Source organism: Pleurodeles waltl, chromosome 11 (assembly GCF_031143425.1).
Source record: "Pleurodeles waltl isolate 20211129_DDA chromosome 11, aPleWal1.hap1.20221129, whole genome shotgun sequence".
NCBI classification, from domain to species: domain Eukaryota; kingdom Metazoa; phylum Chordata; class Amphibia; order Caudata; family Salamandridae; genus Pleurodeles; species Pleurodeles waltl.
The window spans coordinates 715,760,164-715,785,691 of NC_090450.1; the positions used below are offsets into that span (position 1 = coordinate 715,760,164).

Consider the following 25,528-nt stretch of genomic DNA (forward strand, 5'->3'; position numbering starts at 1 on the left):
AGAGCACTGGGGCCTGTGACTTTGCTTCATGTTTCCGTTTGTCTGCCTGTGTTTAGGTGTTTCATTGGCATTTTATTTAGAGAATGTTCCATGTAAAAAGACACCCAACCACAAGCAAGTTGATGTGCAAACTCAGATGCCTTCCTGCATTCTAGCAGAATTTATAAGCACTAGTTTACTGAAACTACATTTATGTTGGCCAGAAGATGAATTAAGCAATTATTGTTCCACATAAAGTGATAAAGCATAAGGTGATATGTGTCTGTTCTATATATGTATATGTATATGTGTGACTTGTATAGTGCAGACCTAGTTACACTGCAACAGAGAGCTGTGCGTATAACGAATGGAGTTACAAATCGCCAGATGATAGCAGTTTTAGGGTGCAAAGGCTTACAGCGGCAGTTCTTCAGGGGCAGTCATCCTGTGGCATTTGTTTGCTTGAAGAGATGAGTTGTTGCAGAAATGGAGAATGAACAATGTTTTTGATGGTGAGAAGTCAAGCTCTACTCTTATTATAAAGCCCAATCAAGGTAAACAGGTTTGTTTTAAACAGCATAAGGGACGTGGAAGGCCAGAATGCGGCTCCCAGAGCTGCTTTGCTCTTTGAGTTAAATTTTTGGAAGTTATTCAATCTTGTTAAATGTAAAATATTTCCAAACCTAAAGTTAGGAATACAAATAACTTCTGTAATAAACAGGCATTGGCAAAGCCAATAGATCTTTCGTTGGTACCCAGCCTTTTGGCGTTGTCAAATGTTTTTTTTGTTTTACCATGTTTTTTGTAAAACTTTAGTGTTAGGGAAGCTGCCAGGCCTTTGACAAAATATAAAAGAAATTGTGAAAAGCAAGGATTTTTTAGGTCTCAGAAAGCACACGTTGTCGTAGCAGTCCCTGGAACTGAAGCGAAATACTTTATTTGCGGATATTCTCCTTGTGAAAGAACAGAATGGCATCACTCACACTGAAGTTAGCCAATGGCTGAAGTAAGCTGAGTCGGTGCCCTTCTCTGTGTAGTGAGTGGAAGAAAAATATATGACAGAACAACATAACAATGGATGAAGAGGGCTGGCTGAAAGCTTCTGTAAGTGTGTGTGCGAGAGAGATAGAGTGAGTATAATTATAGTTAAATCAAAAGTTCTTGGCTAATGCCAGACATAAAAAACATGGAAAATAGGTAGGCGCGTTGTAAGACGGAATCTACCTGTCTTCTCTTTTTCAATTCAAACAGCAAAGAGGAAGTTGGTGTAGTCAATGTAATTTACAAAGGAGCCTATACATGCAAAGACGAGGAGACGATAAAAGGCTACACACTGTCCGTCAGCTCATGGAAGAACGCTTCACAAGCACAACAGCTGAGACGTAAACACGGTGCCATCTAGGGGTTTTATTTCCTGGCTCCTACTTGTATAGGTTTCTTTTTAGATTTTTCGTGATTTATAATGTTTAAAGAAGGCTTAACTGATTCCTTCTCCTGAAGTAGCAGCTGCAAGATAACTGTGGTTGCTGCTATGGTAAGAGCGAACAGCTGAAAAAAAGGCAATTAGTGTACCTACACTGACACCTGCTGACTGAGATTGGTTCTGTTGTTGAAGTTCAAAATGCCCTAGGGAAGGGCAACTAAATATTGCTCTCATAGTGAGTGAGACCTGCTGCTCAGAGCTGGGAATGTAGTTGAACTAAGGCTAATCCTTAACAGGGTGATCAAGGATTTGTTTTACAGTGACCCCCAGTGTTCATGACTGGGAGTGCAGCTAATTAATAGGCCATATGTGAGAGGGGGGATCAGGTTGTAGTTTTATAGCAATAACTAGTGGTCAGAACAGCAAGTATGGCGCCTCTCTTACTTTCATTGATAATCTGCTGGATAACATAAGAGGTAAACCAAGCATGTTCAGCTTCCTAAAATAGTGTTCACAAGTCTGAACACACGGCTGCGGAGCAAGATAATTGGTCAAAGGCTAGAGCTTAATATACGGTAGGTCACTTGGACCAAGGTGAACCAAAATGCAGAAAAAGCTTCGGAGTCTGATATCGGTAAATCCTTGTCCAGGCTTATAGCGAGTAGTACAGCATGTGAAGACACTTGGTAGAGCACAAGTCAAACATTGTTGTTTGCACTACCACTTTGCAGTGAGGCCTTGGACAACTCTGTGCTGATTGTGGACAGAGGAAATGTTTCATACTTGTCCTGCTGCCCACCACACCTGCACCGGTAGGCTAGCGCCTTCACTTCCTTCTGGAAGTTGTTGTTCAGGAAGCCATACATGACAGGATTGACACAGGTGGAGGCCATGGCTGTCAGATGGCAGAGTGAGAAAATCAGGTTGTGATAGCATACAGAGATCTTCTCATGGTCCCAGTCATACAGGGCATTGAAAACGGTCAGCGGCAACCAGCAGATGGCAAATGCTGCCACAATGCTGGCCAGCATGACGTTGACCTTCTTGTGCTGGCCCTTGCGGCTACCATCCTTGGCTCGCTCCACCATGTCCTTGCGGCGACGCAGTCGCAGGAAAATTCTGAAGTAGCAGACCAGGATGAGGAAGAGAGGCAGGCAGTACTGGAAAATCAAGAGACATGTAGTGTAGGCCAGCCGATGCTGCTCAGAGGGCCAGTTGTCCATGCAGACAAAGTGATTGACGAATGGGTCGAAGGGCAGTGAGAGATTCTGGAAGGGCAGTGAGGTGAGGATGCTGAAGGAGAGGAAGGGCAGGGAGATGAAGCAGGCCACGCTCCAGGTTACTGCCACAGCCAAATAGGCATGCCAAGCAATAGGCTTCCAGCCAGTGGGGTGAATGATAAGTTGGTGCCTCTCAAGCGCAATCAACACCAGTGACAACACAGAGACCGTGACAGAGATGCACTGGACGAAAGGGGTGATCTTGCAGAGGGCCTCGCCTAGGATCCAACGGTTCATGAGGGTGTAGATGACTGTCACAGGCAGACAGACCAGGCACATCAAGATGTCGGAGCAGGAAAGGTTGGCGATGAAGATGTTAGTGACATTTCTCATTTCCTTGTGGCGCACAATGACGTACACCAGGCCCACATTGCCAATTAACCCCACGGCAATGACAGCGCTGTATGCCACAATGAGGAAGGTGATGTTGGTCACAGAGTCACCACACACGCCATCTCCTTCCCACGGGTGGTCCAGGCGCGCCGAGAAGTTGAGGTAGAGGAGCTTCAGGAACTCGTCCATGGTGAAGAGGTGAGTTGTGGGTGATTGGAGTAAACAAATTAACCTTCACTGGGATGCAGTCAGTCTACACCAAGCTCCTGGTTGGGCAAGTTTCACCCTGCAAGAAATCCAGCCGAAACAGTCTGGAAAAAAAAATGAAAAGTTACTATTAGCAGAAATGCAGCAAAATTAAGGACACAAAATGGAAGCAGTGCAAGATATTAATTAGGGTCCTAAATAATTATCCAGTCAAAGTACCCATCTCTGAACTACTAACCCTAACACTGTAGAACTCAATCCTACCACTCAGACCATCAAACGTACTCCCAAATGCAGTCTGTGCAACTCTGCCACCCCCTAATCTATGAACCTTACTCCCGCACACATACTCTGAACTCACTGTCACCAGGTAAAACCAATTATAGCAGCCAGACTTTCGAAGGCACACTCACCAACTAGACTGTGGAACTCACATACACAATCCAGCTTATGGAACTCAATGTCCTCACCCAGCCAGTGAAATTCATTTCCATTACCTGGAATGCCAAACTCACTCCTTCCATCTCACCTGTGGAACTAACTCACTCCACAACCCAGATGGTGGAACTCACTTACTCTGTCCAGATCGTGGCCCTTATTTCAGGCAAAAGACTGTGTAAGTCACAACCATCAGCCAGAGAGTAAAACTTCCTTCCATCCTACAGATTGTGGAACTGACTCCCATCACCTGGATGTAATAACTCGCCCCATCAACCGGACTATGGATCTCCCAGAAGATGGAACTGAATCCAACCACACACCCGAACAAAACTATCTGGCTTTTAAGAAACAGTAAATATAAGCATTTTCAAAAAAAAAAAAAAAACGTTTAGGCAACCAACTTTTTTAACTTTTTGTATAAAACTGGGTTTGGGGGCACACAACACAAACATAATGAGGTACACAAAACTCCATCTGGGTTGCAATAGTATACAATTAAGAGGTAAGTGAAAATCCATCTGAGGCTATAAAACCACAATGTAATGTACATGAGACTCCATCTGATATAGCAACACAACACCATTGGGATGTATACCAAGACTGCATTTGAAGCTACTATACCTACTTCCATAATTTGCACCCCAAGACCCACGGTGAAACTTTAACATCCGCCCTCATGGCGTACACTTGACTCCATTTTCAGGATGTGCATGAGACTTTACCGGAGGCAACAGCACTTTACCTTCATGACGTACACCTAAATTGCATATGAGCAACAACAGTCTATCCTCATGATGTATACAAGACTTCATAAGAGCCTCTAACATCCTAACTGCATGAAGCACACCAAGACTACATCAGAGACAAGAACAACCTACCCTCAAGATGTATACTAAAAATCAGTGTGAAACTTTAACACTACCCTACTAATGGACATGAGATCCATCCGAGTCAACAACACTGAGGCACCCTCATTGTGTATTGGAATCCATCAGAATTTACACTGCCCTAGCCTCATAATTTACACAAACTCCAACTGAGACTTTAACCACCATCGTCACGATGGGGCCCACCAAGATTCTATCTGAGGCTTCAAACATCTGCCCTGATGATGTACAGTACTCCAGATGATGCTACAAGACCGTAATCTCAAGATGTACAGGAGACGCCATCCGAGGCTGTGATATCCTCCCCCATGATGTGTGTGAAGAGAGTCCTCAATATCCTAACCTCTTTTGTACATGAGGACTGAGTAAATATTCAGCTTTGATGAGGTACTTGAAACTCTATATGAAGAAAAAACGTCCAAACTTTATGGTGTGCATGAGGCACCACCTGAAACTACAATACCCAACCCTCATAATGTACACAAAACCTTACCTTTAACCCCTTCGCTGCCAGGCCTTTTCCCCCTCCTGTGCCGAGCCTTTTTTTGGCTATTTGGAGCAGTTCGCGCTTAGGCCCTCATAACTTTTTGTTCACGTAAGCTACCCAAGCCAAATTTGCGTCCTTTTTTTCCAACATCCTAGGGATTCTAGAGGTACCCAGACTTTGTGGGTTCCCCAGAAGGAGGCCAAGAAATTAGCCAAAAAACAGTGAAAATTTCGGTTTTTTAAAAAAAAAATTGAAAAATGGGCTGCAGAAGAAGGCTTGTGGTTTTTTCCCTGAAAAGGGCATCAACAAAGGGTTTGCGGTGATAAAATCACCAGCTTCCCAGCTTTCAGGAACAGGCAGACTTGAATCAGAAAACCCAATTTTTCAACACAATTTTGGCATTTTACTGGGACATACCCCATTTTTACGATTTTTTGTGCTTTCAGCCTCTTCCAGTCAGTGACAGAAATGGGCATGAAACCAACGCTGGATCCCAGAAACCGCAACATTTCTGAAAAGTAGACAAAATTCTGAATTCAGCAAGGGGTAATTTGTGTAGATCCTACAAGGGTTTCCTACAGAAAATAACAACTGAAAAAGAAAAATATTGAAATTGAGGTGAAAAAAACATAAATTTTTCTTTAAGTTTTACTCTGTAACTTTTTCCTGCAATGTCAGATTTTCGAAAGCAATATACCGTTAGGTCTGCTGGACTCTTCTGGTTGCGGGGATATATAGGGCTTGTAGGTTCATCAAGAACTCTAGGTACCCAGAGCCAATAAATGACCTGCACCCTGCAGTGGGTTTTCATTCTATGCCGGGTATACTGCAATTCATTTGCTGAAATATAAAGAGTAAAAAATAGCTATCAAGAAAACCTTTGTATTTCCAAAATGGGCACAAGATAAGGTGTTGAGAAGCAGTGGTTATTTGCACATCTCTGAATTCCGGGGTGCCCATACTAGCATGTGAATTACAGGGCATTTCTCAAATAGACGTCTTTTTTACACACTGTCTTACATTTGGAAGGCAAAAATGTAGAGAAACACAAGGGGCAATAACACTTGTTTTGCTATTCTATGTTCCCCCAAGTCTCCCGATAAAAATGATACCTCACTTGTGTGGGTAGGCCTAGCGCCCGCGGCAGGATATGCCCCAAAACACAATGTGGACACATCACAGAAAACAGACCTGTTTTTAGCAAAGTGCCTACCTGTAGATTTTGGCCTCTAGCTCAGCCGCCACCTAAGGAAACCTACCAAACCTGTGTATTTCTGAAAACTAGAGACCTAGGGGAATCCAAGATGGGGTGACTTGTGTGGCTGGGACCAGGTTCTGTTACCCAGAATCCTTCGCAAACCTCAAAATTTGGCTAAAAAAACACATGTTCCTCACATTTCTGTGGCAGAAAGTTCTGGAATCTGAGAGGAGCCACAAATTTCCTTCCACCCAGCGTTCCCCCACGTCTCCCGATAAAAATGATACCTCACTTGTGTGGGTAGGCCTAGCGCCCGCGACAGGAAACGCCCCAAAGCGCAACGTGGACACAGCCAAATTTTTTAAGGAAAACAGAGGTGTTTTTTGCAAAGTGCCTACCTGTAGATTTTGGCCTGTAGCTCAGCCGCCACCTAGGGAAACCTACCAAACCTGTGCATTTCTGAAAACTAGAGACCTAGGGGAATCCAAGATGGGGTGACTTGTGTGGCTCGGACCAGGTTCTGTTACCCAGAATCCTTCGCAAACCTCAAAATTTGGCTAAAAAAACACATGTTCCTCACATTTCTGTGGCAGAAAGTTCTAGAATCTGAGAGGAGCCACAAATTTCCTTCCACCCAGCGTTCCCCCACGTCTCCCGATAAAAATGATACCTCACTTGTGTGGGTAGTCCTAGCGCCCGCGACAGGAAACGCCCCAAAGCGCAACGTGGACACAGCCAAATTTTTGAAGGAAAACAGAGGTGTTTTTTGCAAAGTGCCTACCTGTAGATTTTGGCCTGTAGCTCAGCCGCCACCTAGGGAAACCTACCAAACCTGTGCATTTCTGAAAACTAGAGACCTAGGGGAATCCAAGATGGGGTGACTTGTGTGGCTGGGACCAGGTTCTGTTACACAGAATCCTTTGCAAACCTCAAAATTTGGCAAAAAAAACACATGTTCCTCACATTTCTGTGGCAGAAAGTTCTGGAATCTGAGAGGAGCCACAAATTTCCTTCCACCCAGCGTTCCCCCACGTCTCGCGATAAAAATGATACCTCACTTGGGTGGGTAGGCCTAGCGCCCGCGTCAGGAAACGCCCCAAAGCGCAACGTGGACACAGCCAAATTTTTGAAGGAAAACAGAGGTGTTTTTTGCAAAGTGCCTACCTGTAGATTTTGGCCTGTAGCTCAGCCGCCACCTAGGGAAACCTACCAAACCTGTGCATTTCTGAAAACTAGAGACCTAGGGGAATCCAAGATGGGGTGACTTGTGTGGCTGGGACCAGGTTCTGTTACCCAGAATCCTTTGCAAACCTCCAAATTTGGCTAAAAAAACACATGTTCCTCACATTTCTGTGGCAGAAAGTTCTGGAATCTGAGAGGAGCCACAAATTTCCTTCCACCCAGCGTTCCCCCATGTCTGCCGATAAAAATGATACCTCACTTGTGTGGGTAGGCCTAGCGCCCGCGACAGGAAACGCCCCAAAGCGCAACATGGACACATCCAAATTTTTTAAGGAAAACAGAGGAGTTTTTTGCAAAGTGCCTACCTGTAGATTTTGGCCTGTAGCTCAGCCGCCACCTAGGGAAACCTACCAAACCTGTGCATTTCTGAAAACTAGAGACCTACGGTAATCCAAGATGGGGTGACTTGTGTGGCTCGGACCAGGTTCTGTTACCCAGAATCCTTCGCAAACCTCCAAATTTGGCTAAAAAAAAACACATGTTCCTCACATTTCTGTGGCAGAAAGTTCTGGAATCTGAGAGGAGCCACAAATTTCCTTCCACCCAGCGTTCCCCCACGTCTCCCGATAAAAATGATACCTCACTTGTGTGGGTAGGCCTACTGCCCGCGACAGGAAACGCCCCAAAGCGCAACGTGGATACATCCAAATTTTTGAAGGAAAACAGAGGTGTTTTTTGCAAAGTGCCTACCTGTAGATTTTGGCCTGTAGCTCAGCCGCCACCTAGGGAAACCTACCAAACCTGTGCATTTCTGAAAACTAGAGACCTAGGGGAATCCAAGATGGGGTGACTTGTGTGGCTCGGACCAGGTTCTGTTACCCAGAATCCTTCGCAAACCTCAAAATTTGGCTAAAAAAACACATGTTCCTCACATTTCTGTGGCACAAAGTTCTGGAATCTGAGAGGAGCCACAAATTTCCTTCCACCCAGCGTTCCCCCACGTCTACCGATAAAAATGATACCTCACTTGTGTGGGTAGGCCTAGCGCCCGCGACAGGAAACGCCCCAAAGCGCAACGTGGACACAGCCAAATTTTTGAAGGAAAACAGAGGTGTTTTTTGCAAAGTGCCTACCTGTAGATTTTGGCCTGTAGCTCAGCCGCCACCTAGGGAAACCTACCAAACCTGTGCATTTCTGAAAACTAGAGACCTAGGGGAATCCAAGATGGGGTGACTTGTGTGGCTCGGACCAGGTTCTGTTACCCAGAATCCTTCGCAAACCTCAAAATTTGGCTAAAAAAACACATGTTCCTCACATTTCTGTGGCAGAAAGTTCTAGAATCTGAGAGGAGCCACAAATTTCCTTCCACCCAGCGTTCCCCCACGTCTCCCGATAAAAATGATACCTCACTTGTGTGGGTAGGCCTAGCGCCCGCGACAGGAAACGCCCCAAAGCGCAACGTGGACACAGCCAAATTTTTGAAGGAAAACAGAGGTGTTTTTTGCAAAGTGCCTACCTGTAGATTTTGTCCTGTAGCTCAGCCGCCACCTAGGGAAACCTACCAAACCTGTGCATTTCTGAAAACTAGAGACCTAGGGGAATCCAAGATGGGGTGACTTGTGTGGCTGGGACCAGGTTCTGTTATCCAGAATCCTTTGCAAACCTCAAAATTTGGCTAAAAAAACACATGTTCCTCACATTTCTGTGGCACAAAGTTCTGGAATCTGAGAGGAGCCAAAAATTTCCTTCCACCCAGCGTTCCCCCACGTCTCCCGATAAAAATGATACCTCACTTGGGTGGGTAGGCCTAGCGCCCGCGACAGGAAACGCCCCAAAGCGCAACGTGGACACAGCCAAATTTTTGAAGGAAAACAGAGGTGTTTTTTGCAAAGTGCCTACCTGTAGATTTTGGCCTGTAGCTCAGCCGCCAACTAGGGAAACCTACCAAACCTGTGCATTTCTGAAAACTAGAGACCTAGGGGAATCCAAGATGGGGTGACTTGTGTGGCTGGGACCAGGTTCTGTTACCCAGAATCCTTTGCAAACCTCAAAATTTGGCTAAAAAAACACATGTTCCTCACATTTCTGTGGCAGAAAGTTCTGGAATCTGAGAGGAGCCACAAATTTCCTTCCACCCAGCGTTCCCCCATGTCTGCCGATAAAAATGATACCTCACTTGTGTGGGTAGGCCTAGCGCCCGCGACAGGAAACGCCCCAAAGCGCAACGTGGACACAGCCAAATTTTTGAAGGAAAACAGAGGTGTTTTTTGCAAAGTGCCTACCTGTAGATTTTGGCCTGTAGCTCAGCCGCCACCTAGGGAAACCTACCAAACCTGTGCATTTCTGAAAACTAGAGACCTAGGGGAATCCAAGATGGGGTGACTTGTGTGGCTCGGACCAGGTTCTGTTACCCAGAATCCATCGCAAACCTCAAAATTTGGCTAAAAAAACACATGTTCCTCACATTTCTGTGGCAGAAAGTTCTGGAATCTGAGAGGAGCCACAAATTTCCTTCCACCCAGCGTTCCCCCACGTCTCCCGATAAAAATGATACCTCACTTGTGTGGGTAGGCCTAGCGCCCGCGACAGGAAACGCCCCAAAGCGCAACATGGACACATCCAAATTTTTTAAGGAAAACAGAGGTGTTTTTTGCAAAGTGCCTACCTGTAGATTTTGGCCTGTAGCTCAGCCGCCACCTAGGGAAACCTACCAAACCTGTGCATTTCTGAAAACTAGAGACCTAGGGTAATCCAAGATGGGGTGACTTGTGTGGCTCGGACCAGGTTCTGTTACCCAGAATCCTTTGCAAACCTCAAAATTTGGCTAAAAAAACACATTTTCCTCACATTTCTGTGGCAGAAAGTTCTGGAATCTGAGAGGAGCCACAAATTTCCTTCAACCCAGCGTTCCCCCACGTCTCCCGATAAAAATTATACCTCACTTGGGTGGGTAGGCCTAGCGCCCGCGACAGGAAATGCCCCAAAGCGCAACGTGGACACAGCCAAATTTTTGAAGGAAAACAGAGGTGTTTTTTGCAAAGTGCCTACCTGTAGATTTTGGCCTGTAGCTCAGCCGCCACCTAGGGAAACCTACCAAACCTGTGCATTTCTGAAAACTAGAGACCTAGGGGAATCCAAGATGGGGTGACTTGTGTGGCTGGGACCAGGTTCTGTTACACAGAATCCTTTGCAAACCTCAAAATTTGGCAAAAAAAACACATGTTCCTCACATTTCTGTGGCAGAAAGTTCTGGAATCTGAGAGGAGCCACAAATTTCCTTCCACCCAGCGTTCCCCCACGTCTCGCGATAAAAATGATACCTCACTTGGGTGGGTAGGCCTAGCGCCGCGTCAGGAAACGCCCCAAAGCGCAACGTGGACACAGCCAAATTTTTGAAGGAAAACAGAGGTGTTTTTTGCAAAGTGCCTACCTGTAGATTTTGGCCTGTAGCTCAGCCGCCACCTAGGGAAACCTACCAAACCTGTGCATTTCTGAAAACTAGAGACCTAGGGGAATCCAAGATGGGGTGACTTGTGTGGCTGGGACCAGGTTCTGTTACCCAGAATCCTTTGCAAACCTCCAAATTTGGCTAAAAAAACACATGTTCCTCACATTTCTGTGGCAGAAAGTTCTGGAATCTGAGAGGAGCCACAAATTTCCTTCCACCCAGCGTTCCCCCATGTCTGCCGATAAAAATGATACCTCACTTGTGTGGGTAGGCCTAGCGCCCGCGACAGGAAACGCCCCAAAGCGCAACATGGACACATCCAAATTTTTGAAGGAAAACAGAGGTGTTTTTTGCAAAGTGCCTACCTGTAGATTTTGGCCTGTAGCTCAGCCGCCACCTAGGGAAACCTACCAAACCTGTGCATTTCTGAAAACTAGAGACCTAGGGTAATCCAAGATGGGGTGACTTGTGTGGCTCGGACCAGGTTCTGTTACCCAGAATCCTTCGCAAACCTCCAAATTTGGCTAAAAAAAAACACATGTTCCTCACATTTCTGTGGCAGAAAGTTCTGGAATCTGAGAGGAGCCACAAATTTCCTCCCACCCAGCGTTCCCCCACGTCTCCCGATAAAAATGATACCTCACTTGTGTGGGTAGGCCTAGCGCCCGCGACAGGAAACGCCCCAAAGCGCAACGTGGACACAGCCAAATTTTTGAAGGAAAACAGAGGTGTTTTTTGCAAAGTGCCTACCTGTAGATTTTGGCCTGTAGCTCAGCCGCCACCTAGGGAAACCTACCAAACCTGTGCATTTCTGAAAACTAGAGACCTAGGGGAATCCAAGATGGGGTGACTTGTGTGGCTCGGACCAGGTTCTGTTACCCAGAATCCATCGCAAACCTCAAAATTTGGCTAAAAAAACACATGTTCCTCACATTTCTGTGGCAGAAAGTTCTGGAATCTGAGAGGAGCCACAAATTTCCTTCCACCCAGCATTCCCCCACGTCTCCCGATAAAAATGATACCTCACTTGTGTGGGTAGGCCTAGCGCCCGCGACAGGAAACGCCCCAAAGCGCAACGTGGACACAGCCAAATTTTTGAAGGAAAACAGAGGTGTTTTTTGCAAAGTGCCTACCTGTAGATTTTGGCCTGTAGCTCAGCCGCCACCAAGGGAAACCTACCAAACCTGTGCATTTCTGAAAACTAGAAACCTAGGGGAATCCAAGATGGGGTGACTTGTGTGGCTGGGACCAGGTTCTGTTACCCAGAATCCTTTGCAAACCTCAAAATTTGGCTAAAAAAACACATTTTCCTCACATTTCTGTGGCAGAAAGTTCTGGAATCTGAGAGGAGCCACAAATTTCCTTCAACCCAGCGTTCCCCCACGTCTCCCGATAAAAATGATACCTCACTTGGGTGGGTAGGCCTAGCGCCCGCGACAGGAAATGCCCCAAAGCGCAACGTGGACACAGCCAAATTTTTGAAGGAAAACAGAGGTGTTTTTTGCAAAGTGCCTACCTGTAGATTTTGGCCTGTAGCTCAGCCGCCACCTAGGGAAACCTACCAAACCTGTGCATTTCTGAAAACTAGAGACCTAGGGGAAACCAAGATGGGGTGACTTGTGTGGCTGGGACCAGGTTCTGTTACCCAGAATCCTTTGCAAACCTCAACATTTGGCTAAAAAAACACCTGTTCCTCACATTTCTGTGGCAGAAAGTTCTGGAATCTGAGAGGAGCCACAAATTTCCTTCCACCCAGCGTTCCCCCATGTCTGCCGATAAAAATGATACCTCACTTGTGTGGGTAGGCGTAGCGCCCGCGACAGGAAACGCCCCAAAGCGCAACATGGACACATCCAAATTTTTTAAGGAAAACAGAGGTGTTTTTTGCAAAGTGCCTACCTGTAGATTTTAGCCTGTAGCTCAGCCGCCACCTAGGGAAACCTACCAAACCTGTGCATTTCTGAAAACTAGAGACCTACGGTAATCCAAGATGGGGTGACTTGTGTGGCTCGGACCAGGTTCTGTTACCCAGAATCCTTCGCAAACCTCCAAATTTGGCTAAAAAAAAACACATGTTCCTCACATTTCTGTGGCAGAAAGTTCTGGAATCTGAGAGGAGCCACAAATTTCCTTCCACCCAGCGTTCCCCCACGTCTCCCGATAAAAATGATACCTCACTTGTGTGGGTAGGCCTACTGCCCGCGACAGGAAACGCCCCAAAGCGCAACGTGGATACATCCAAATTTTTGAAGGAAAACAGAGGTGTTTTTTGCAAAGTGCCTACCTGTAGATTTTGGCCTGTAGCTCAGCCGCCACCTAGGGAAACCTACCAAACCTGTGCATTTCTGAAAACTAGAGACCTAGGGGAATCCAAGATGGGGTGACTTGTGTGGCTCGGACCAGGTTCTGTTACCCAGAATCCTTCGCAAACCTCAAAATTTGGCTAAAAAAACACATGTTCCTCACATTTCTGTGGCACAAAGTTCTGGAATCTGAGAGGAGCCACAAATTTCCTTCCACCCAGCGTTCCCCCACGTCTACCGATAAAAATGATACCTCACTTGTGTGGGTAGGCCTAGCGCCCGCGACAGGAAACGCCCCAAAGCGCAACGTGGACACAGCCAAATTTTTTAAGGAAAACAGAGGTGTTTTTTGCAAAGTGCCTACCTGTAGATTTTGGCCTGTAGCTCAGCCGCCACCTAGGGAAACCTACCAAACCTGTGCATTTCTGAAAACTAGAGACCTAGGGTAATCCAAGATGGGGTGACTTGTGTGGCTCGGACCAGGTTCTGTTACCCAGAATCCTTTGCAAACCTCAAAATTTGGCTAAAAAAACACATTTTCCTCACATTTTTGTGGCAGAAAGTTCTGGAATCTGAGAGGAGCCACAAATTTCCTTCAACCCAGCGTTCCCCCACGTCTCCCGATAAAAATGATACCTCACTTGTGTGGGTAGGCCTAGCGCCCGCGACAGGAAACGCCCCAAAGCGCAACGTGGACACAGCCAAATTTTTGAAGGAAAACAGAGGTGTTTTTTGCAAAGTGCCTACCTGTAGATTTTGGCCTGTAGCTCAGCCGCCACCTAGGGAAACCTACCAAACCTGTGCATTTCTGAAAACTAGAGACCTAGGGGAATCCAAGATGGGGTGACTTGTGTGGCTCGGACCAGGTTCTGTTACCCAGAATCCATCGCAAACCTCAAAATTTGGCTAAAAAAACACATGTTCCTCACATTTCTGTGGCAGAAAGTTCTGGAATCTGAGAGGAGCCACAAATTTCCTTCCACCAAGCATTCCCCCACGTCTCCCGATAAAAATGATACCTCACTTGTGTGGGTAGGCCTAGCGCCCGCGACAGGAAACGCCCCAAAGCGCAACGTGGACACAGCCAAATTTTTGAAGGAAAACAGAGGTGTTTTTTGCAAAGTGCCTACCTGTAGATTTTGGCCTGTAGCTCAGCCGCCACCAAGGGAAACCTACCAAACCTGTGCATTTCTGAAAACTAGAAACCTAGGGGAATCCAAGATGGGGTGACTTGTGTGGCTGGGACCAGGTTCTGTTACCCAGAATCCTTTGCAAACCTCAAAATTTGGCTAAAAAAACACATTTTCCTCACATTTCTGTGGCAGAAAGTTCTGGAATCTGAGAGGAGCCACAAATTTCCTTCAACCCAGCGTTCCCCCACGTCTCCCGATAAAAATGATACCTCACTTGGGTGGGTAGGCCTAGCGCCCGCGACAGGAAATGCCCCAAAGCGCAACGTGGACACAGCCAAATTTTTGAAGGAAAACAGAGGTGTTTTTTGCAAAGTGCCTACCTGTAGATTTTGGCCTGTAGCTCAGCCGCCACCTAGGGAAACCTACCAAACCTGTGCATTTCTGAAAACTAGAGACCTAGGGGAAACCAAGATGGGGTGACTTGTGTGGCTGGGACCAGGTTCTGTTACCCAGAATCCTTTGCAAACCTCAACATTTGGCTAAAAAAACACCTGTTCCTCACATTTCTGTGGCAGAAAGTTCTGGAATCTGAGAGGAGCCACAAATTTCCTTCCACCCAGCGTTCCCCCATGTCTGCCGATAAAAATGATACCTCACTTGTGTGGGTAGGCGTAGCGCCCGCGACAGGAAACGCCCCAAAGCGCAACATGGACACATCCAAATTTTTTAAGGAAAACAGAGGTGTTTTTTGCAAAGTGCATACCTGTAGATTTTAGCCTGTAGCTCAGCCGCCACCTAGGGAAACCTACCAAACCTGTGCATTTCTGAAAACTAGAGACCTACGGTAATCCAAGATGGGGTGACTTGTGTGGCTCGGACCAGGTTCTGTTACCCAGAATCCTTCGCAAACCTCCAAATTTGGCTAAAAAAAAACACATGTTCCTCACATTTCTGTGGCAGAAAGTTCTGGAATCTGAGAGGAGCCACAAATTTCCTTCCACCCAGCGTTCCCCCACGTCTCCCGATAAAAATGATACCTCACTTGTGTGGGTAGGCCTACTGCCCGCGACAGGAAACGCCCCAAAGCGCAACGTGGATACATCCAAATTTTTGAAGGAAAACAGAGGTGTTTTTTGCAAAGTGCCTACCTGTAGATTTTGGCCTGTAGCTCAGCCGCCACCTAGGGAACCCTACCAAACCTGTGCATTTCTGAAAACTAGAGACCTAGGGGAATCCAAGATGGGGTGACTTGTGTGGCTCGGACCAGGTTCTGTTACCCAGAATCCTTCGCAAACCTCAAAATTTGGCTAAAAAAACACATGTTCCTCACATTTCTGTGGCACAAAGTTCTGGAATCTGAGAGGAGCCACAAATTTCCTTCCACCCAGCGTTCCCCCACGTCTACCGATAAAAATGATACCTCACTTGTGTGGGTAGGCCTAGCGCCCGCGACAGGAAACGCCCCAAAGCGCAACGTGGACACAGCCAAATTTTTTAAGGAAAACAGAGGTGTTTTTTGCAAAGTGCCTACCTGTAGATTTTGGCCTGTAGCTCAGCCGCCACCTAGGGAAACCTACCAAACCTGTGCATTTCTGAAAACTAGAGACCTAGGGTAATCCAAGATGGGGTGACTTGTGTGGCTCGGACCAGGTTCTGTTACCCAGAATCCTTTGCAAACCTCAAAATTTGGCTAAAAAAACACATTTTCCTCACATTTTTGTGGCAGAAAGTTCTGGAATCTGAGAGGAGCCACAAATTTCCTTCAACCCAGCGTTCCCCCACGTCTCCCGATAAAAATTATACCTCACTTGGGTGGGTAGGCCTAGCGCCCGCGACAGGAAATGCCCCAAAGCGCAACGTGGACACAGCCAAATTTTTGAAGGAAAACAGAGGTGTTTTTTGCAAAGTGCCTACCTGTAGATTTTGGCCTGTAGCTCAGCCGCCACCTAGGGAAACCTACCAAACCTGTGCATTTCTGAAAACTAGAGACCTAGGGGAATCCAAGATGGGGTGACTTGTGTGGCTGGGACCAGGTTCTGTTACCCAGAATCCTTTGCAAACCTCAACATTTGGCTAAAAAACACACCTGTTCCTCACATTTCTGTGGCAGAAAGTTCTGGAATCTGAGAGGAGCCACAAATTTCCTTCCACCCAGCGTTCCCCCATGTCTCCCGATAAAAATGATACCTCACTTGTGTGGGTAGGCCTAGCGCGTGTGACAGGAAACGCCCCAAAGCGCAACATGGACACATCCAAATTTTTGAAGGAAAACAGAGGTGTTTTTTGCAAAGTGCCTACCTGTAGATTATGGCCTGTAGCTCAGCCGCCACCTAGGGAAACCTACCAAACCTGTGCATTTCTGAAAACTAAAGACCTAGGGGAATCCAAGATGGGGTGACTTGTGTGGCTCGGACCAGGTTCTGTTACCCAGAATCCTTCGCAAACCTCCAAATTTGGCTAAAAAAAAACACATGTTCCTCACATTTCTGTGGCAGAAAGTTCTGGAATCTGAGAGGAGCCACAAATTTCCTTCCACCCAGCGTTCCCCCATGTCTCCCGATAAAAATGATACCTCACTTGTGTGGGTAGGCCTAGCGCGTGCGACAGGAAACGCCCCAAAGCGCAACATGGACACATCCAAATTTTTGAAGGAAAACAGAGGTGTTTTTTGCAAAGTGCCTACCTGTAGATTTTGGCCTGTAGCTCAGCCGCCACCTAGGGAAACCTACCAAACCTGTGCATTTCTGAAAACTAGAGACCTAGGGGAATCCAAGATGGGGTGACATGTGTGGCTGGGACCAGGTTCTGTTACCCAGAATCCTTCGCAAACCTCAAAATTTGGCTAAAAAAACACATGTTCCTCACATTTCTGTGGCAGAAAGTTCTGGAATCTGAGAGGAGCCACAAATTTCCTTCCACCCAGCGTTCCCCCACGTCTCCCGATAAAAATGATACCTCACTTGTGTGGGTAGGCCTAGCGCCCGCGACAGGAAACGCCCCAAAGCGCAACGTGGACACAGCCAAATTTTTGAAGGAAAACAGAGGTGTTTTTTGCAAAGTGCCTACCTGTAGATTTTGGCCTGTAGCTCAGCCGCCACCTAGGGAAACCTACCAAACCTGTGCATTTCTGAAAACTAGAGACCTAGGGGAATCCAAGATGGGGTGACTTGTGTGGCTCGGACCAGGTTCTGTTACCCAGAATCCTTTGCAAACCTCAAAATTTGGCTAAAAAAACACATGTTCCTCACATTTCTGTGGCAGAAAGTTCTGGAATCTGAGAGGAGCCACAAATTTCCTTCCACCCAGCGTTCCCCCATGTCTGCCGATAAAAATGATACCTCACTTGTGTGGGTAGGCCTAGCGCCCGCGACAGGAAACGCCCCAAAGCGCAACATGGACACATCCAAATTTTTGAAGGAAAACAGAGGTGTTTTTTGCAAAGTGCCTAACTGTAGATTTTGGCCTGTAGCTCAGCCGCCACCTAGGGAAACCTACCAAACCTGTGCATTTCTGAAAACTAGAGACCTAGGGTAATCCAAGATGGGGTGACTTGTGTGGCTCGGACCAGGTTCTGTTACCCAGAATCCTTCGCAAACCTCCAAATTTGGCTAAAAAAAAACACATGTTCCTCACATTTCTGTGGCAGAAAGTTCTGGAATCTGAGAGGAGCCACAAATTTCCTCCCACCCAGCGTTCCCCCACGTCTCCCGATAAAAATGATACCTCACTTGTGTGGGTAGGCCTAGCGCCCGCGACAGGAAACGCCCCAAAGCGCAACGTGGACACAGCCAAATTTTTGAAGGAAAACAGAGGTGTTTTTTGCAAAGTGCCTACCTGTAGATTTTGGCCTGTAGCTCAGCCGCCACCTAGGGAAACCTACCAAACCTGTGCATTTCTGAAAACTAGAGACCTAGGGGAATCCAAGATGGGGTGACTTGTGTGGCTCGGACCAGGTTCTGTTACCCAGAATCCATCGCAAACCTCAAAATTTGGCTAAAAAAACACATGTTCCTCACATTTCTGTGGCAGAAAGTTCTGGAATCTGAGAGGAGCCACAAATTTCCTTCCACCCAGCGTTCCCCCACGTCTCCCGATAAAAATGATACCTCACTTGTGTGGGTAGGCCTAGCGCCCGCGACAGGAAACGCCCCAAAGCGCAACGTGGACACAGCCAAATTTTTGAAGGAAAACAGAGGTGTTTTTTTGCAAAGTGCCTACCTGTAGATTTTGGCCTGTAGCTCAGCCGCCACCAAGGGAAACCTACCAAACCTGTGCATTTCTGAAAACTAGAAACCTAGGGGAATCCAAGATGGGGTGACTTGTGTGGCTGGGACCAGGTTCTGTTACCCAGAATCCTTTGCAAACCTCAAAATTTGGCTAAAAAAACACATTTTCCTCACATTTCTGTGGCAGAAAGTTCTGGAATCTGAGAGGAGCCACAAATTTCCTTCAACCCAGCGTTCCCCCACGTCTCCCGATAAAAATGATACCTCACTTGGGTGGGTAGGCCTAGCGCCCGCGACAGGAAATGCCCCAAAGCGCAACGTGGACACAGCCAAATTTTTGAAGGAAAACAGAGGTGTTTTTTGCAAAGTGCCTACCTGTAGATTTTGGCCTGTAGCTCAGCCGCCACCTAGGGAAACCTACCAAACCTGTGCATTTCTGAAAACTAGAAACCTAGGGGAATCCAAGATGGGGTGACTTGTGTGGCTGGGACCAGGTTCTGTTACCCAGAATCCTTTGCAAACCTCAACATTTGGCTAAAAAAACACCTGTTCCTCACATTTCTGTGGCAGAAAGTTCTGGAATCTGAGAGGAGCCACAAATTTCCTTCAACCCAGCGTTCCCCCACGTCTCCCGATAAAAATGATACCTCACTTGGGTGGGTAGGCCTAGCGCCCGCGACAGGAAATGCCCCAAAGCGCAACGTGGACACAGCCAAATTTTTGAAGGAAAACAGAGGTGTTTTTTGCAAAGTGCCTACCTGTAGATTTTGGCCTGTAGCTCAGCCGCCACCTAGGGAAACCTACCAAACCTGTGCATTTCTGAAAACTAGAGACCTAGGGGAAACCAAGATGGGGTGACTTGTGTGGCTGGGACCAGGTTCTGTTACCCAGAATCCTTTGCAAACCTCAACATTTGGCTAAAAAAACACCTGTTCCTCACATTTCTGTGGCAGAAAGTTCTGGAATCTGAGAGGAGCCACAAATTTCCTTCCACCCAGCGTTCCCCCATGTCTGCCGATAAAAATGATACCTCACTTGTGTGGGTAGGCGTAGCGCCCGCGACAGGAAACGCCCCAAAGCGCAACATGGACACATCCAAATTTTTTAAGGAAAACAGAGGTGTTTTTTGCAAAGTGCCTACCTGTAGATTTTAGCCTGTAGCTCAGCCGCCACCTAGGGAAACCTACCAAACCTGTGCATTTCTGAAAACTAGAGACCTACGGTAATCCAAGATGGGGTGACTTGTGTGGCTCGGACCAGGTTCTGTTACCCAGAATCCTTCGCAAACCTCCAAATTTGGCTAAAAAAAAACACATGTTCCTCACATTTCTGTGGCAGAAAGTTCTGGAATCTGAGAGGAGCCACAAATTTCCTTCCACCCAGCGTTCCCCCACGTCTCCCGATAAAAATGATACCTCACTTGTGTGGGTAGGCCTACTGCCCGCGACAGGAAACGCCCCAAAGCGCAACGTGGATACATCCAAATTTTTGAAGGAAAACAGAGGTGTTTTTTGCAAAGTGCCTACCTGTAGATTTTGGCCTGTAGCTCAGCCGCCACCTAGGGAAACCTACCAAACCTGTGCATTTCTGAAAACTAGAGACCTAGGGGAATCCAAGATGGGGTGACTTGTGTGGCTCGGACCAGGTTCTGTTACCCAGAATCCTTCGCAAACCTCAAAATTTGGCTAAAAAAACACATGTTCCTCACATTTCTGTGGCACAAAGTTCTGGAATCTGAGAGGAGCCACAAATTTCCTTCCACCCAGCGTTCCCCCACGTCTACCGATAAAAATGATACCTCACTTGTGTGGGTAGGCCTAGCGCCCGCGACAGGAAACGCCCCAAAGCGCAACGTGGACACAGCCAAATTTTTTAAGGAAAACAGAGGTGTTTTTTGCAAAGTGCCTACCTGTAGATTTTGGCCTGTAGCTCAGCCGCCACCTAGGGAAACCTACCAAACCTGTGCATTTCTGAAAACTAGAGACCTAGGGTAATCCAAGATGGGGTGACTTGTGTGGCTCGGACCAGGTTCTGTTACCCAGAATCCTTTGCAAACCTCAAAATTTGGCTAAAAAAACACATTTTCCTCACATTTTTGTGGCAGAAAGTTCTGGAATCTGAGAGGAGCCACAAATTTCCTTCAACCCAGCGTTCCCCCACGTCTCCCGATAAAAATGATACCTCACTTGTGTGGGTAGGCCTAGCGCCCGCGACAGGAAACGCCCCAAAGCGCAACGTGGACACAGCCAAATTTTTGAAGGAAAACAGAGGTGTTTTTTGCAAAGTGCCTACCTGTAGATTTTGGCCTGTAGCTCAGCCGCCACCTAGGGAAACCTACCAAACCTGTGCATTTCTGAAAACTAGAGACCTAGGGGAATCCAAGATGGGGTGACTTGTGTGGCTCGGACCAGGTTCTGTTACCCAGAATCCATCGCAAACCTCAAAATTTGGCTAAAAAAACACATGTTCCTCACATTTCTGTGGCAGAAAGTTCTGGAATCTGAGAGGAGCCACAAATTTCCTTCCACCCAGCATTCCCCCACGTCTCCCGATAAAAATGATACCTCACTTGTGTGGGTAGGCCTAGCGCCCGCGACAGGAAACGCCCCAAAGCGCAACGTGGACACAGCCAAATTTTTGAAGGAAAACAGAGGTGTTTTTTGCAAAGTGCCTACCTGTAGATTTTGGCCTGTAGCTCAGCCGCCACCAAGGGAAACCTACCAAACCTGTGCATTTCTGAAAACTAGAAACCTAGGGGAATCCAAGATGGGGTGACTTGTGTGGCTGGGACCAGGTTCTGTTACCCAGAATCCTTTGCAAACCTCAAAATTTGGCTAAAAAAACACATTTTCCTCACATTTCTGTGGCAGAAAGTTCTGGAATCTGAGAGGAGCCACAAATTTCCTTCAACCCAGCGTTCCCCCACGTCTCCCGATAAAAATGATACCTCACTTGGGTGGGTAGGCCTAGCGCCCGCGACAGGAAATGCCCCAAAGCGCAACGTGGACACAGCCAAATTTTTGAAGGAAAACAGAGGTGTTTTTTGCAAAGTGCCTACCTGTAGATTTTGGCCTGTAGCTCAGCCGCCACCTAGGGAAACCTACCAAACCTGTGCATTTCTGAAAACTAGAGACCTAGGGGAAACCAAGATGGGGTGACTTGTGTGGCTGGGACCAGGTTCTGTTACCCAGAATCCTTTGCAAACCTCAACATTTGGCTAAAAAAACACCTGTTCCTCACATTTCTGTGGCAGAAAGTTCTGGAATCTGAGAGGAGCCACAAATTTCCTTCCACCCAGCGTTCCCCCATGTCTGCCGATAAAAATGATACCTCACTTGTGTGGGTAGGCGTAGCGCCCGCGACAGGAAACGCCCCAAAGCGCAACATGGACACATCCAAATTTTTTAAGGAAAACAGAGGTGTTTTTTGCAAAGTGCCTACCTGTAGATTTTAGCCTGTAGCTCAGCCGCCACCTAGGGAAACCTACCAAACCTGTGCATTTCTGAAAACTAGAGACCTACGGTAATCCAAGATGGGGTGACTTGTGTGGCTCGGACCAGGTTCTGTTACCCAGAATCCTTCGCAAACCTCCAAATTTGGCTAAAAAAAAACACATGTTCCTCACATTTCTGTGGCAGAAAGTTCTGGAATCTGAGAGGAGCCACAAATTTCCTTCCACCCAGCGTTCCCCCACGTCTCCCGATAAAAATGATACCTCACTTGTGTGGGTAGGCCTACTGCCCGCGACAGGAAACGCCCCAAAGCGCAACGTGGATACATCCAAATTTTTGAAGGAAAACAGAGGTGTTTTTTGCAAAGTGCCTACCTGTAGATTTTGGCCTGTAGCTCAGCCGCCACCTAGGGAAACCTACCAAACCTGTGCATTTCTGAAAACTAGAGACCTAGGGGAATCCAAGATGGGGTGACTTGTGTGGCTCGGACCAGGTTCTGTTACCCAGAATCCTTCGCAAACCTCAAAATTTGGCTAAAAAAACACATGTTCCTCACATTTCTGTGGCACAAAGTTCTGGAATCTGAGAGGAGCCACAAATTTCCTTCCACCCAGCGTTCCCCCACGTCTACCGATAAAAATGATACCTCACTTGTGTGGGTAGGCCTAGCGCCCGCGACAGGAAACGCCCCAAAGCGCAACGTGGACACAGCCAAATTTTTTAAGGAAAACAGAGGTGTTTTTTGCAAAGTGCCTACCTGTAGATTTTGGCCTGTAGCTCAGCCGCCACCTAGGGAAACCTACCAAACCTGTGCATTTCTGAAAACTAGAGACCTAGGGTAATCCAAGATGGGGTGACTTGTGTGGCTCGGACCAGGTTCTGTTACCCAGAATCCTTTGCAAACCTCAAAATTTGGCTAAAAAAACACATTTTCCTCACATTTTTGTGGCAGAAAGTTCTGGAATCTGAGAGGAGCCACAAATTTCCTTCAACCCAGCGTTCCCCCACGTCTCCCGATAAAAATGATACCTCACTTGGGTGGGTAGGCCTAGCGCCCGCGACAGGAAATGCCCCAAAGCGCAACGTGGACACAGCCAAATTTTTGAAGGAAAACAGAGGTGTTTTTTGCAAAGTGCCTACCTGTAGATTTTGGCCTGTAGCTCAGCCGCCACCTAGGGAAACCTACCAAACCTGTGCATTTCTGAAAACTAGAGACCTAGGGGAATCCAAGATGGGGTGACTTGTGTGGCTGGGACCAGGTTCTGTTACCCAGAATCCTTTGCAAACCTCAACATTTGGCTAAAAAACACACCTGTTCCTCACATTTCTGTGGCAGAAAGTTCTGGAATCTGAGAGGAGCCACAAATTTCCTTCCACCCAGCGTTCCCCCATGTCTCCCGATAAAAATGATACCTCACTTGTGTGGGTAGGCCTAGCGCGTGTGACAGGAAACGCCCCAAAGCGCAACATGGACACATCCAAATTTTTGAAGGAAAACAGAGGTGTTTTTTGCAAAGTGCCTACCTGTAGATTATGGCCTGTAGCTCAGCCGCCACCTAGGGAAACCTACCAAACCTGTGCATTTCTGAAAACTAAAGACCTAGGGGAATCCAAGATGGGGTGACTTGTGTGGCTCGGACCAGGTTCTGTTACCCAGAATCCTTCGCAAACCTCCAAATTTGGCTAAAAAAAAACACATGTTCCTCACATTTCTGTGGCAGAAAGTTCTGGAATCTGAGAGGAGCCACAAATTTCCTTCCACCCAGCGTTCCCCCATGTCTCCCGATAAAAATGATACCTCACTTGTGTGGGTAGGCCTAGCGCGTGCGACAGGAAACGCCCCAAAGCGCAACATGGACACATCCAAATTTTTGAAGGAAAACAGAGGTGTTTTTTGCAAAGTGCCTACCTGTAGATTTTGGCCTGTAGCTCAGCCGCCACCTAGGGAAACCTACCAAACCTGTGCATTTCTGAAAACTAGAGACCTAGGGGAATCCAAGATGGGGTGACATGTGTGGCTGGGACCAGGTTCTGTTACCCAGAATCCTTCGCAAACCTCAAAATTTGGCTAAAAAAACACATGTTCCTCACATTTCTGTGGCAGAAAGTTCTGGAATCTGAGAGGAGCCACAAATTTCCTTCCACCCAGCGTTCCCCCACGTCTCCCGATAAAAATGATACCTCACTTGTGTGGGTAGGCCTAGCGCCCGCGACAGGAAACGCCCCAAAGCGCAACGTGGACACAGCCAAATTTTTGAAGGAAAACAGAGGTGTTTTTTGCAAAGTGCCTACCTGTAGATTTTGGCCTGTAGCTCAGCCGCCACCTAGGGAAACCTACCAAACCTGTGCATTTCTGAAAACTAGAGACCTAGGGGAATCCAAGATGGGGTGACTTGTGTGGCTCGGACCAGGTTCTGTTACCCAGAATCCTTTGCAAACCTCAAAATTTGGCTAAAAAAACACATGTTCCTCACATTTCTGTGGCAGAAAGTTCTGGAATCTGAGAGGAGCCACAAATTTCCTTCCACCCAGCGTTCCCCCATGTCTGCCGATAAAAATGATACCTCACTTGTGTGGGTAGGCCTAGCGCCCGCGACAGGAAACGCCCCAAAGCGCAACATGGACACATCCAAATTTTTGAAGGAAAACAGAGGTGTTTTTTGCAAAGTGCCTAACTGTAGATTTTGGCCTGTAGCTCAGCCGCCACCTAGGGAAACCTACCAAACCTGTGCATTTCTGAAAACTAGAGACCTAGGGTAATCCAAGATGGGGTGACTTGTGTGGCTCGGACCAGGTTCTGTTACCCAGAATCCTTCGCAAACCTCCAAATTTGGCTAAAAAAAAACACATGTTCCTCACATTTCTGTGGCAGAAAGTTCTGGAATCTGAGAGGAGCCACAAATTTCCTCCCACCCAGCGTTCCCCCACGTCTCCCGATAAAAATGATACCTCACTTGTGTGGGTAGGCCTAGCGCCCGCGACAGGAAACGCCCCAAAGCGCAACGTGGACACAGCCAAATTTTTGAAGGAAAACAGAGGTGTTTTTTGCAAAGTGCCTACCTGTAGATTTTGGCCTGTAGCTCAGCCGCCACCTAGGGAAACCTACCAAACCTGTGCATTTCTGAAAACTAGAGACCTAGGGGAATCCAAGATGGGGTGACTTGTGTGGCTCGGACCAGGTTCTGTTACCCAGAATCCATCGCAAACCTCAAAATTTGGCTAAAAAAACACATGTTCCTCACATTTCTGTGGCAGAAAGTTCTGGAATCTGAGAGGAGCCACAAATTTCCTTCCACCCAGCGTTCCCCCACGTCTCCCGATAAAAATGATACCTCACTTGTGTGGGTAGGCCTAGCGCCCGCGACAGGAAACGCCCCAAAGCGCAACGTGGACACAGCCAAATTTTTGAAGGAAAACAGAGGTGTTTTTTTGCAAAGTGCCTACCTGTAGATTTTGGCCTGTAGCTCAGCCGCCACCAAGGGAAACCTACCAAACCTGTGCATTTCTGAAAACTAGAAACCTAGGGGAATCCAAGATGGGGTGACTTGT

The 25,528-nt window shown here is 47.1% G+C and overlaps 1 protein-coding gene across 1 annotated transcript in view; it reads right to left on the bottom strand.

Annotated features, from left to right (window-relative positions):
- Nucleotides 1-783: 783 nt before the first annotated feature.
- Nucleotides 784-25,528, bottom strand: part of LOC138266051 (neuropeptide Y receptor type 1-like) — a 231,384-nt gene continuing 206,639 nt past the window's right edge. Inside the window, exon 2 of the mRNA XM_069214391.1 lies at nt 784-3,326. Within this exon, the coding sequence (XP_069070492.1) occupies nt 2,101-3,204 (1,104 nt within the window). The 5' untranslated portion in view covers nt 3,205-3,326 and the 3' untranslated portion in view covers nt 784-2,100. The remainder of the gene's footprint in view (nt 3,327-25,528) is intronic.